Source organism: Gymnodraco acuticeps, unplaced genomic scaffold (genome assembly GCF_902827175.1).
Source record: "Gymnodraco acuticeps unplaced genomic scaffold, fGymAcu1.1, whole genome shotgun sequence".
NCBI lineage: Eukaryota > Metazoa > Chordata > Actinopteri > Perciformes > Bathydraconidae > Gymnodraco > Gymnodraco acuticeps.
The window spans coordinates 814,838-830,207 of record NW_022991325.1 but is presented as its reverse complement, the minus strand read 5'-3'; the positions used below and the strand labels follow the sequence as shown (position 1 = coordinate 830,207).

The 15,370-nt window shown below is 42.5% G+C and overlaps 1 protein-coding gene across 1 annotated transcript in view; it reads left to right on the top strand.

Moving 5' to 3' along the window:
* The window catches only part of rptor (regulatory associated protein of MTOR, complex 1), a 262,325-nt gene that overhangs the window by 103,566 nt on the left and 143,389 nt on the right, over nucleotides 1-15,370 (top strand). The window contains 2 exon segments of the mRNA XM_034240379.1: nucleotides 1,440-1,586; nucleotides 13,955-14,130. Coding sequence (XP_034096270.1) covers nucleotides 1,440-1,586; nucleotides 13,955-14,130 — 323 coding nt within the window.

Below are 15,370 nucleotides of genomic sequence, written 5' to 3'. Positions count from 1 at the left end.
AGTACCGATAAAAAGAGCGATAACGTCAGAGCTTAACGGTACCACAGTCTTTAATAATTCAGCCCCGGAGCTCGTTTAATACCGGGGCTCGGTACCCATCCCTACTTGTTAGTCATATAAGGAGCTCACATGGAGTGGGAACATCCGGTCTTATGTAATCATTTGTATTTGAAAGGAGTTTATGGCACTTGTAGTTACTTCACTAATGCATGGAGAGCTGTCAAATTATGAAACCATAAAAAGGTCAAATCTTACTATTAAGCAATGATTGGTCTGCTTGAGATTAACGGTGTGTTACAAGTTACGAAATAGGATCATGTGAGAACTTGGACAATTAATATGGTGAAATGACTTAACTTGCAATATGATTATGATATGTTAATTGTTGAGACATTCGACTCCATTTGTCCATGGTTGTTCTGAGAACTTCGCTTTCGACCCTTTTGAAGGCTTCAATAGAGCAAGATAACAAATGTGTTCAGATTGGCCATCAAATTTAGACCACCGTTGGATTAGGCCCTCCCTGAGACCTGGGATGTTACCTTATACCTGCTGCAGGGTTTGGGTTACAGACCATATATCTGCTGTAACGTTGGGTATGTCTTCCAGGATAGATTTTGCACCTTGTGAAGGAGGTTGGTATAGCACCCGTCTAGAGGTTGATGGAGCATTGAGGGATCAGGTCTCCTGATCATATTAACATGTATTGCATTCAGCAGGTCATATCGTCATATTTTGTCCACTTTAATGCTACCGCTTTGGCTTTCTGAGATTGGAAGTCTTTCACATATTCCATGATGTATGATATTGTGATATAGGATGTATGTCCCAGGTATTTGAAATCATTGACCAGTTTGAGAGGGGTTTGTGCCGTTGAGATGAACTTGATGCAGTAAAGCCCCCCCACCACCACATCAGCTAACTGCATGCTGTGATGTTAGGGTTGGGACTTGCAAATCAGACATAACATCTTGAGTTTTTCATGTCCCTGTCCTATAAGTAAGCACCCACTCACAATGATGCACCGCCGCTGTCTGGGCTTACCCTACCTCCATGTCCTCAGCACACCCCCGGTCCTGATGTCCTCTTCTCCTCCCTTTCCCACCATATTTCCCACCTTTATACTTATTTCCAATGTAATCAGTAGGGGAGGGATTTGATGTTTGAGCAGTGGTGAAGAATGTCATTTTCCATTAGGTAACGGGTATAACACCGTTATAGCACTGTGGTTATTGGATTTATTTTATACTCATTGGCTCTTTTTGTATCCTCATCATCCTCTCTCACTCTCCCTTATTATAACTTCAACTGTTTCTCTCCCGCTAAGCTCACACTCTTCATCAAACAGATGACTAGTTAATAATTAAACACAGATCTATAAAAGTGAGTTTTCAGCAATAACACCATGCCTCATGTTCCTCTTTTTCTTTCTCCATCAGAACTACACCCAGTACATCCCGCTGTCCATCTACGACCTGCAGACGTGGATGGGGAGCCCGTCCATTTTCGTCTACGACTGCTCCAACGCAGGGATCATCGTCAAGTCCTTTAAACAGTTCGCCCTGCAGAGAGAGCAGGAGCTGGAGGTGGGCAGCACACACACACACACACACACACACACACACACACACACACACACACACACACACACACACACACACACACACACACACACACACACACACACACACACACACACACACACACACACACACACACACACACACTGGTTTACGACATGTCACTGCACAGCAGCCATGAATTAGTACAGGGGTTGTAATTGGAAAAATAAAGATTAGGTGAGTCATACAAACACACGCGCGTAAGGCAAACAGCGGGAAATAAACCGCTGGTATTTATGAGTTATTAATGAATAGTCAGAGATATTTTACCTGCAAACAACGCGGACACATGTACGTTCGTATTATATTTACGAAGCAGACCCAAGTGGTGTCAGTCATGGCGTGTCGAGTCATGGTTCTCCGCTCTCGGAAAATCCTTCCGTGCAGTGATCCAGCCAATCAAACGGGCAGCTGGCTCTAAATCATTGACACACACACACACACACACACACACACACACACACACACACACACACACACACACACACACACACACACACACACACACACACACACACACACACACACACACACACACACACACACACACACCAGCCCCAGTGCCTTCAACACTTCATCTTTTTATTACGCTTTCTCTCGCTTTCTCTCTCCAGGCTACGGCATGTTATGTGAATACCTAATGAGACGGCTCTGTCATTCATCTCAATTATTCATGCAGAAGTTTCAGCCAGACTGTAGATTAGCTGGAAAACGAGGGAGAGAGGTAGAGGCTGAAAGTACTGAGCTTGGAGACTGGAGGTAGAGCGAGAGTAAGGAGGAGATGGTGTGAACGCTGTGTTACCCGTTACAGTGAGAGGTGAAGGCAGCAGCTAACTGCTGAGTCGCTGCAGTATTTGACAGTGTCGGTGCTTCCTCTCCTGCTCTTCCTCTCCTGCTCTTCTTCTCTCGTTTTGTTGTGCAGAGGTCACGTAGGTGGCTGCACCATCCACGATAAAATCACTGCTTTGTTTTTGCTAAATATCATCAAATATCATCGTTATCTGGTTTCAGGAAATTGAATTGATTAATGTTTATTCTGCAACATTATTTATTGACGTTCTTTCATTAATTATATTTCACTGGTATAATGGCTGCACAATTTTGAAACTAATTGCGATTATATGGAATGATATTGCAATTGCGATATGATATGTGATAATATAGGGAACGAAACAATCTTATACAATATCAATGAATAATGTTTTACTGTGTGATCTATATCAAACAAGTACTTTTTGTGTGGGAGAGAAACTCCCTCTGTAGGGAACACAGGGATTTTAGCCTTTGCAGACCATTTACATGCACAGAAACCTATATGACACACTAAAGGAAGGGTAACACTCAAAAAGGCTCTAGGTTCTTACCTAGAGGTGGCAGAACATAGGAAGGACTTGGGTAGAATAACTGAATTATTGCTATGCTTCAGAGTTTTGACACATTGACCATTTTTAAAAGCAACACGTTCACAATTTTAAAACTACATTCAAATATACATGCAGTACTTTTGGCCAAAGTACTGCATGTTGAAAGTGAACTACCCCCTAACTTTTTCCCTGGAGCGTGTACTTTGACAAAAATAGTAGGAGTAGCGAGTATAGGTAGGTGGTTTCAAATGGGCCCAAGCTGAGGTTGTTGAAGTGTTACTTAGTAATGTCGTCAGTTTAATAACTGTAGTCTATCCTAAGCCATAAGGCCTGGGAGTAAAGATGGTGAAGTATCTCTGTGTTAGCATAGAGTTTGAAAGACCTCACAAATATGTTTTTGGCAATAACTGAATATTTATGAGAATCTCACACAATCTCTATTGATATTTTGAATGGACATGGATGTTAACTGCAACGAGTTTTCATTATGACCAGCAGAAAGTTTGTCTCAAATCTGTGTGTGTGTAAAATGCAAATCCACAAACAGATAATTGAGATAAAAAAATGCATTTTTGATTTACAAACGAATATTTGATTCACAAATGTCAGGTTGGAAATTGTCACTACAAGTTATTGTCATTTACTTGAAATCAATTTATACATTTTGAGTTGTTTTGCAGGTGTTTTATATTTACAGATTAAAACATTTCCACAGCAATTGGCGATCAGTTCACACAAATAATAACGACACAAATCTACCTCTCTCCGTCATCGCTGCACAAAAAATGTACATGAAGGTGGGACCTCGAAGCTTCGAGTGTTTAGGGAGGGAAATAAACGGAAGCAGTCCCCTGGTTGAACTTTGGATAACCTCCATAAGCAATTATATTTGTTATTATACCCGAGTGCCTGCCCTTCTCACAGGAAGTGCATAATGGGTGGAGGTAATGGAAGATAACGAGAGAGGCGCTGACTTCCGGAGACTTTTTAATAATGCAGGAGATGATCCAAGCAGGGAGTCCCCACCTCACCCACGCTTCCCTCTCTCACACACACACACACACACGCACACGCACGCTTCCCTCTCACACGTCCACACACACACACACACACACACACACACACACACACACACACACACACACACGCCTCCCTCTCACACGCACATGTGCACACACACACACACACACACACACACACACACACACACACACACACACACACACACACACACACACACACACACACACACACACACACACACACACACACGATTCCCACAGCACGACAGGCCCGATCGCTACAGGGACTATATTTGTTTGTTGATTCAGAAGATTTAAGATAAAAAAAATGATATGAAGGAGGAGGATGATGGCATGATATGAAAAGAGGAGGAGGAAGAGATGGAGGAGGAGGAGGAGGAGGTGGTATTTTCACACTCCTCCGCCGCACCATACCAACCACCTCCTACAGTTGTGTGTAGATGACGCTCTGAGTGCTCTGTTATAGGGCCACCTGCTTCCTTTTAAATATCTCATCACTTCCTGCCTGTACTCAGCAAACATGCTCACTGCATTAGCCGTGGGGCTAAAGATATTTGTGTGTGTGTGTGCCCTGCAGCATTCAGCTAGGACATGCTGGACGGTGTGTGTGAGGTTTGTTTGTGTGCATGTTGTGTGTTAGATGTTAGCGTTTCCAGGATGCTCACATTAAGCCTCCTTCTATCATCTTAATGCATAATTAATGCGAGTGGCTTTAAAATGTATTGCTGGACTAGAGTTGCATTTTGGGAGGATGTGCGTGTGAAGGCGTGACTGTGCTCCTGCTGTGATCAAGTGTCTTTACATCTGAATCCCCCTCCCTGTAGGATTACATCAATTAGCGTCACTCTTTAAAGGGGAAAAAAACTGAATCCTGAGCATTTATATTGTCGCCTGATATTCCCCCTGGAAGAGAAAGAAAGGGAAGCTGTCGTGGTGATGTTCATGGTAATTTGAGAGATTACAGTATGCTAATGTGATAATTACAGGAGATGCTCGGCATTAATCAGCTTCGGCTGGCAATGCTTATTGTCAGGATTACTGCGGCACGCCGGCACCTCCAGATTCCGACAGTTCTCCTCAGGTTGACACATGGAGAGGCCTCTGAAAACGCTTTGTTGGGGATGTCTGCCTCTGAGAGCGCGTCGACTTCTCCTCATTAGACCCAGAAGAGGAATGATGTTCTAGGAAAGATTGGCACAGATCCATCTGCACGACTCCCACTCACGCCTGTGAGCGTTTCAAAGAGAAATAAAATATGCATGTTGATAAAAAAAACAAAAAGGAAACACATGCACAGTTACACACTTTAACACTCGCCCCGATTAATTAAGACTATTCTTCTGTATTTTTAATATCATGATTTATTCATGTGTGTGCAGAGCTTCTTATAGAGTGCTCCTGTAAATACATAATGTCTCACAGAGAGATCTGAGCCTCAGCTGCTGCCGCCTTTTCCCTCCACTTATTATAGAGTCAGCTAATGAGTTATTGGACTAGCAGAGAGCAGGGAGGCTGTGCAGTATATACAAGAGCAGGGAGGCATTACCTAAATCTACAGTTCCTCATCACAAGGCACTTCCTGCAGTTTGATTAGTTTAACTGGAAACCGGATTGAGCATTTGAATGGGGACATGGCGGTCTTATCTATACAAACTGACTTTACTTTCTGTTGCATTTTTCCAAGTCCTACAGTTAAGAAGCGTATTTTTCAGTTTTGTTTCCCAGGCAGCCTTGTTGTATATATCGTTGTGTTTGTAAGACGAAGGCGTCCCCTCAGTGCTTTCCTCCAGTAATGTGGTTTTACCCTGGCTTGCATCAGATACTCAGCTGCAGCACGCAGTAAGCTGTGAGACAAAAGAAGAGTTTCCCTTCAGAAGTTATGCTGTTACTGCTGGGTGTGTGGTTTTGTCTACTGCTGTGATTTTCAACTTTCAACAATGATCTAGCCCCCAGCTTAGGATAACTAATTAGTCGATCAACAGAAAAATAATCGCAAACTGTGTCACAAATGTTGAGCTTTTCTGCTTTTATATCATATCAAAGTCAATATGTTTGCATATTTGGAGACATTTAAAGACATCACTTTGGAGTTTAGAAATCTAGGAACACATTATAAAGAAAAAACTATAAATCAATCTTGATTTAGTCTGCTGATTAATTGATAATGAAAACAATTTTTATCGCGGGCCGTAAGTTAAAAATGTTAACAAGTGCAACAAAAAGGATGGATCCCCCAGACAGAGGTCCAGCAGTAATTGTACCTGTGGCTCCTGCTGTGCAGCAGAGGTGAGTGCAGACAGTCAGTGTTGTACAGAGGGACAGGTGGCCAGTTCTAACTAGGGATGGGTATCGTTAAGGTTTTAACGGTACTACTACTTTTATCGATACCGCTTATCGATCCGGTCCTTTAACGGGACTCTTGTTGGTTCTTTTGAAAAAAAAAAAAAAAAGGTAAACTAACTAAACAAATTTGAAAATGTCTTTTTATTTAAATTAAATAAATAATATTTCACATCAAAAGAAACAACAATGTTCGTACACAAATCGTATTAAATAATCTGATGACAGAATTGTAAACAGAATAGCTGATCATTAACCCATGTTTGTATAATGTAGTTAACTCCGTGTGTTGCTGCTAGCATACATAACACCTGACGTGGAAACGTTACTCGTGGATGGGGCTACAGAGCTGCTAGAAAGACAGTCGAACCCGGTACATTCCTCCGTCTGGATGTGGTGCACTTTTGCTAAATGTTTCGACAAATTGCTCGTGTTACCGCCCTTACATGCTAAACTCTTATTGCACTTTTGGTGACGAGGATTGTCCACATCGAGACGGGTAAAGTTTAACCACACCTTGGAGTGCGTTCTCTCCGCCATCTCCTCCGTGTGTGTGTATTGTTGTTGCATGTAGCAGCTGCGTGTGTGTAAACTGACCCGCCCCCTCGCACACAGACGGAAGAGAGAGAGAGAGATCTCTCGTCTGGATTGGAAAGATCAAAAATACTAAAATTAATCAGACACATTTTGCTGTCTTTTTGCATATTAGAAACGGAGTTGGCGACACTAAAACTGCAATATAATGTTTGTGTAGCAATAATACATATGACATATTTTGTACATGTCTCCAGTACCGATAAAAAGATCGATAACGTCGGACCTTAACGGTACCACGGTCTTTAATAATTCAGCCCCGGGGCCCGTTTAATACCGGGGCTCGGTACCCATCCCTAGTTCTAACTGATGGTAACTTTTTCAGGATGTCCAAAGTAGGATCAGACAGTGAGCTATGCGGTGTAAAACAGCATGTGACATCAGAGGGAATTTCTGTCACTTTGCAAAAGTAGTCTCTGGGAAAGCCAGTTGAATGTCTCTGCTCTACTGTATATGAAATAACTCATGTTGTGTACATACTTATATAATTGTTGGTGTCCTTTTTACAGTGTGAGGGCTTTCAGTGTCCTCTACAGTCGGTGCCAGACAGTCGTTTCTCTCTGTCCCTCTGCTCAGCCTGTATGCATGTAGCCCCAGAAGTGTTTGCAAACACAGAAAGAGTTTTAGCACTTCCCACTGCGCTAAACAGCTGTTCAGGGTCTCTGCAGCTCTTCAACAGGTCTCTGTGACAGCTTGCAGTTAACCGCCGTGGTTATCTTCAGTGAGCTAGGCTAGTAGTATATGATCATAGTATTCTTATACATCCAGCACAAATGTTTCAGAGCAAAATTCAATTGGGAAATGTGTAGGCATTATAAGTATTGAAGACTGGTTGTCTTTTGAAACAAGTTGCACATTTTCCAGCTCAAATAATTCAAGAAAAATCAATAAAAGATTACCAAAATGCTCTCTCACTCTCATATTGAGTCCAGTGAAGGTTTAATTTCAGAACGCCCGTATAATTTAGATATTATTTTATGACAGGTAGCCGACTTTGTTCACAGATCATCAACTTTTACTAGGACAGAGTAGTGTAGGGGGGCTGCTGCTAAAAACTAAAGGTAGGTGAAATGGAACACCCTAATAATCTATCAGAAGCTTAAACGAGAGACCCAGACACAAAACGGAAAGTATTTTTAATCCATACATCTAGAATTAAGAGATACAGATATATACAACCTTAAAAAAAAACGTACACTAACTAAATAACCTTAAACTAAAGTAATACACCTTAACAACTACATTTGTAGTGCCTCTAAAACCAACCAGCTGCTACAATAACCCCCCCCCCCAAAAACATCTTACGGTTTCATGCACCGCCTGCAGGCGGTGCATGAAACCGAGTCTCCAGATAGGTAACAGCCACAATGCTGTGTGACCCAAGCCAAGCTCTTTGTCTTGCTTTCCATCTGCTCAATAAAGTGAGGAGGGTTACATTTGATTATATTTCTCTTAGGTGGCACTTTCATCCAAAGCGGCTTACAGGAAGTGCAGATAAAAAGTAATGAAATAAATGTTCTCTCAACATGCCAAACCTATAGTGCATTGGCTTCAAGTATCCAAACATGTCTAAATGCCACGTACAGAAGGGAGTTTTTTTAATATTAGTAACTCAGGCTTGCTTAAAGGGCCACTGTTTAGTATTTTGGCTGTCTATGAAGAGAAAATGGAAAACAAGCATTCTTAATTATGTTTTTATTCGTGTTTGATCATCTGAAACTACAAATACAGGGAGTTCACTATGTTGCACCGCCATGTGGCTGAACTGATACACAAAACTCTAGCTCTAGAGCGACTCCCCAGGAGTGAGCCGGGCCATTGAAACACATTTTCGTAACGGTAGTTTTACGCTTCAGTGTCACCAGTGTGACGTCATTTGGGCCCAAAAAATACTTTTGCATACTTGCATTGGGAAAAAGACATCTGTAAATCAATGAATAAGACATTTTGTGGTAAATCAACTACCCAGGATAGATCGATAATTCGATCTTGGTGACACTGCTGTGATGCAGCAGTTTGGAGGCGGGGCTTGGTGAAACGCAAATGTGCATTCTCTATTGGCCTAGAATCTCAGAGGGTCCGGATATTTTTATACTCACAAGTCAGGCAATTTTGGCTTCATGCGCCAATTAGCAACTTTCATAGCAATGAACAGGGCCCCGCCTCTAGAGACACTTTGGCTTTGTTACTTTAATCACATTGTAGTTCTCCCAAACGCTTATAATGGTTCATAAAGTAGTGTTACGGTGTAGATTGCCTCTGACTAACAGGACCTATAGACCAGACTAATAACGAGCGTTGGGAGAGCGAAGAGGCTGCCAGTGTTCCGGCGCTGTTGGGGTTGTTAAGAGAGGGTTGGGGTTGCAGTTGAGGGGGTAGCAACTTGCTCAAGGACACCCCGGCCGTGCCAGTAGTAGTGCTTATCGAGCTACCAGTCAACACTCCATATTTTTTATCCGATCAGGACTTGAACTGCTGACCATTCAGTTCCCAAGGCACGTCCCTACTGACTGAGCTTCTGTAAGTATACCTTTAAGGTGGACCAGCTTTCCTAATAATAAAGAGTGCTTCCTCGGAGTTATGCAATTTATATTTAAAAAAAAATGGTAACTATGAAAATCTCCACTTTTATCAAAAATAATGGTTTCTTGTGTTTCTTGGATTGAGACTGTTTTAAAGAAAGAGGCAATACAAGCAATGATATTACTCTAACCTCTCTCCCTAATCTGTTTCTAAATGATATATGCAAGAATAAATGCAGTCAGTGATGTTAAAGGTAAGTCTTGGGTTGCTGCCTTTATCATTAAAGTGTACTTACCAAAAGACACTCCATATCGAACTCCTAGAAAACAAATCTATAGTACAACAGCACAATGATCTCCAAATATAACTCACCGTATTCATCCCTCCTCCATTTTTCACATTTGCAAGTATTGACTGAGCTCTGTGTGGAAATAACCACTCATTCTGTTTTAAGAATAGACAAGAGGATTTACCACTAAAGACCGCCTGCTTAAGGGGGAAGCAAGAGGAACATTTCCTCACTGGGATCGATAAAACAAAAACATTATCATAATGTTCTCAAAATGTGCAAAAACTATAATTTGTATTTTCTGAAATCACATCTTCCTACTGTTTTAATGCACCAGAGAGAACATCCCTTAAAAACAACTCTCATTACTTATTCCATGCTGTTCATAACTGTACCAGAAAGGTGTTTAACTCTTATTGAGATTTCAATTTGAAATGGTTTTCAATTTTCTACGTGGTAAACACAACACAGCGGCTTATACGTGGAGAAAAACATCTCCGTTCATAGTAAACACTTACAAATGAGAATGAGCTCACCCTGGGAACAATGTATACATTCCTGTTCTCAGAGAAGACTGTTGCCTGAAGTGCTCAAATGAATATCAGATTTGTCTTTGTAGAAAAGTTTCTGAGTGTGATGATTTGATGGCAAATCTGAGAAGCACAAGCAGCTTGGGGAAATGATGACAACAGCTAGAGCAGGATGGTGTAGGTGTAGCAGGGGGCTGATTCCTTCACCTGTTGCCTTATGGGACATGTGCACACTGAGACTCAAGATGAGTTTTTACTCCAAGTATGGAGGTCTTCTTTCTACTCCGACCTCTTTCTCTTTCAGTCTGTCCTGAACTTGTGTTCAGGGCTGGACTGGGACAGCAAATCGGCCCTGGCATTTAGACCCAGACCGACCCAAATCCATAAAACAAACGAATAGTAGCGGTTCCTGACAAGAAGAATAACTCAGTATAATTTAAAAAAAACGCTATTATTATCCTTTTTACGTACCAGGGGCAAACAAAACTAATACATACCACAAGTATGTGTAACTATCAATCATTAGAAATTAGACCTTCAAACCCTCTCACAAAGCGAACAGTGACCGAGCACTAATAGGGGGGTCTCGGGGGGTATGCCCACATAAATTACAAAAGTACACAACTAGCAAGATATATATACTGTATATATATACTGTACACACAAAGTAACTTATATACTAGACTGAAATAACTAAAATGAATGCTTGTTGTGGAGAGGGGCACTATGTCCAGCGTCCATTCCTCGGGGGGGGGGGGGGGGTCCACGGTGTTGTAAGCTAGCATATATGCTCCCTCATTCTCCACCTGCCTGTAGCTTAGCCCCCTCTTCCCAAGCACTTTCACCACATCCACCACACGCTCTTTCGGACTTGTTCCCTATGAGCAGACATCTGACTGCCAGCAAACATGCGATGTCTGCTTTAGAGCACCGTAAGAAAAAAGCTTCAGCACAGGTTGAATGTGTAATGCTCTTTTCGTGCTCCTCTGTACGCTGGTGTGCGTGCCTCCAATCTGACATTCCAGTTATAAATGTGCCAGTGTCAGTCCTCTTCCCAAATGCCAGACATACAAAACAAAACAACATATGACGTCCCTTGCAATATATAAGCCACTTTCTGCTGGTGCCATCTTTACAGGTGAAGACCTTCTGCACAACTGGATTTCTGGTATGTTGTTGTGGGTGTTGTTCTAAAAACATCTGTAACATAGATGGCTCGGGGCGGGCAAAGTAATCTATGTCCTACTGCTCTTTGCTCTCCTCACTCTCGCTGACACTCTCCTCCTCTGGGGATGCTACCTGGCTCAACACAATGATACAGAATGAATGGATTCCCTGATAGAGGTCCATACAAATAGGCATTGACATAACAATACCACACAGTTAATGGTCAAAACTACATGTGTGCCTCCATTTTTTATCTATTTCTATATTATTCATTCTATATATTGTCAATCAAAACTACCACAAAAAGCTGACTATACAAACATTTTGTTCAGGTCCCAAAAGACCACTGTTGCCCTTATAACCAAATAAGTAAATAAACTAAACAAAACAAGCTGCCAGCTGACAGTAATTGTTCATGAATGGTGGTTAACAAAATAATGACATTCTTTCAATGAGACAACGTATCGGAGTCCCATTAAGCTATATTTTAACTTGCCAGGGAAAACCTAAAAAAGCCAGCTTACTAGCTTGTAGGCTAACGAATGTTTCTCTTATAATATGTGTCTTATTAGTGCTTCATCAAGGGGATATTAATGGGTTCCAGAACTACAGAGTATCATAACCTTAATAATAATCTTTTCCTAATTGTCTTAGCTTCTGCTTACCGCGAGTTCTCCTCCCTCTCCCCACTCGCGCTGATCTCTCTCCCTCTCATCATCTTCCTCACCACCTATATCGGCCACGGGTGCTGAAGATGGACCTGCACCTGTACTAAACATGTCGGCTATTTTGACACAAGCAGCAGCATCAGCAGGAAGGGCCTGCTTTTTTCTTGCCCGCAATTTTTCTGCTCCCACTTTTCGCTTGGCCTTCGTCTTCGCCTTCGCCTTCTCCATTTCTAACTCGAACTTTTTTTTTTCTCGAAAAAAAGGCAGTTAGGCTTCAACGGCCGGCTCACCTCCTGGGGGGCGTGATTTAATGATGCACACCGAGCGGCCCAAAGGGGGAGGTGATTAAAGATTTGATTGGGCCGGTCCAGTGTCAATTACTAAAAACATTTAAACAGAGGGCTAATCTACCCGTCTTATGGGCCGGGACTTCAGAAAAAAAAAAAAAATGGCACGTCGGCCCACCGGGAAAATGCCCGGTATGCCAGATGGCCAGTCCAGCCCTGCTTGTGTTCAAATGTCTTATCTGGTCTCCAGTTCATCATTCTGTTTTCTTCTGTTGTCCTCTCACCTTGCACCCATTGCAGTGTCTAAGTCAGTGACATATTTTTGTAGGGCCACCTTGAAGTTAGCATGGCAAGGGCTCCCTCAACAAAAAGCAATGGGATTTTCCCAGTGGATTTCCATATATTGCAGAATACATGTTCATGATAATGCCACGTTTTGTTCAGCAGGATAAAGGTGGCTGATGTTTGGCATAATGACGTTCAGTAGTCTCATTTAGCCACTAATTAGCAACTGCCGTACTTTGTCGTAGAACTAAATGTGAAAATATCTTCAGCTTGTGGTAACCTGAGACCTTATTATAGGCATCTATCTATACGACGCTGATCTAACCAAAATCCTGTTAAACATTGACGGAACCAGAAGTGGTCAAATGCAAACTTCTTTTGGGGACTCATTCTTGCACTACTCTATAACGCCACGATGTTGCAATGTGGCACAATGTTATGACTATTCTTATTTTTAGTTATATCTAATACACTCCCAGAGCAAACAAGAGAAAAGCAATCTGCATGGTAGAGGGGAACCACATCCACATTTTGCTCAAACACATGTTTACCATAAATGTGTTTGAGCAAATGGGATGTCACAAAGGGAAGTGTTGGTTGGCTCTGACGGACTTAAAAAGTGTCCACAAACGAGTTTCCCTTCTTTAAAGTCTCCTTGTTTGTCCCACAGCTCCTCTTCCCTCTGATCCCTCTGTCATTTATTCCCATGACCAAATGTCTGGATCTAGAGGATTGAAAACACTGATTATGGATAGTTACCTTATACAACCAACTTCAAAAAAATCTGAAATATCCCTTTAAAGTTTTGGTCTGAAAACCAGATTCATAGTGAGACCACTTTCTGTGATTGCTGCAGTTTTAAAAAAAACAGCTGATATTTCAACCCTTATTCTTTTACATGGACATATTTTGGGTAATAGCTCAGTCTGAAGGGAACTTCAACTTAACTTGGGAACTACAGGGTTGCTGGTTCTAGTCCCAGAATGGACCAAGTACACAGAGTACACTGGTACTTTTATAGGCCAGTTCACCAAGGCACCAGACCCCCACACTGCTCCCAGGGCTGTATAATAGCTGCCCACTGCTACTAATACTAGGATGGGGTAAATGCAGAGACTTATTTTTACTGCGAGTACGGTGCTGTGTCCATGATGATTTTAACAGGAATGCATTCATTCACTTAACCTAGGGATCATTCCTTAGTGTGACTCAGGTGGTAACTGTCATGTTTTCTGTGTTCAGGTGGCAGCCATCAACCCCAGCCACCCGCTGGCCCAGATGCCCCTGCCTCCCTCCATGAAGAACTGCATCCAGCTGGCGGCCTGCGAGGCCAGCGAGTTGCTACCCATGAACCCTGACCTCCCAGCTGACCTCTTCACTTCCTGCCTCACCACGCCCATCAAGATCGCCCTCCGATGGTAACGTTATCTCCAACTCTTTCCCTTCTCTCTGCAGCACAGTTTATTACTAAGCATTTACATTTCCAACATTCCAGATGGTACATTCACGATATGGCCTTACATTTATGCTGAAGTAAGGAAGAGCTGGGGTTTTTGTCACCCAACTGTTAACATTTGAGCAGTGTTTTCCAATAATGAGCCCAAACAGGCTTTAAACAGCGAGAGAGGAACTGGTTATGGTCTCTCTCAGCGGGTAAGACATTTTAAAAGAAAGTTTTCAATATGGATCATTTCAATAAATGTTATCCCCACGATCCCTTCAGTCCTGCTGTAGCATTAAACACACAGTACCGGCCTGCTTCTTAAGGTCCTTATACCGAGCCGATTTTCGGCGTCGATAGATGTCGGGCCGTCGATGAGCGTTGTGTCGCTCTACTCAGATTGGTGTGTACTGCACCGTTGTGTCTTTTCGGCCGTGCCGACACCTTCCGCCGCCGATTCGACATGTTGAATCAGTAGGCTGTCGGCCAAAGAAATCACTCTGATTGGCTGTTCAGCTTAGCGAATCAGTGCATGAGAAGCGAAACGGAAGTGAGGGACCCAAACAAACTATTAAGAAGGCAAATCGGAGATTTAATTTAACTCCAGCTCTCGACACAGGTTCGGGAAAGCCCCATGAGCTTCTCGTTGTAGAGTGAAAATGGAACGCACACGCTATTTGTTGTTTGTTTATATTACGCAGTCTGTTCTTCTTCTCTCTGTGTATCACGCAGTCTGTCTTCCGGTTGTTGACTCTTTTGAATGACGAATACACACTACCGCCACCTGCTGGTAAGGAGAGTTATTGCCACTCACGCATGCGCAGTTCGTACGTGCTACTTGGCCGTCGGCTGAAGTCTTTGCGGTGTGTTCCAGTGCGAAACATGGCCAAGACGCAGGAGACGTGAGGTGACGTTCCGTCGGGACGTGTTCTTTGCTGTCAGTTTGGTGTGTAGACACCTTTTAGGGGTACTGTTTTCTCTAAATCCCACGCCCAGAATCCTCTGTTATCCTTGTGTTTGCGCTGTTTAACACCTCGTCTGTGTTTTTCTCTTGTGAGGATTTGCCAACATTTCTATTTGTATAGATAGAATGCAACCCCCACAAACCGTACACAATCGAATACATATCCAAACAAAGCTAGTATATAGCTATATGTAATGTGCTATTTCCATAAGCTATCTGTTTTTAGAAAATGATTTTCACACTGGTAACCAAT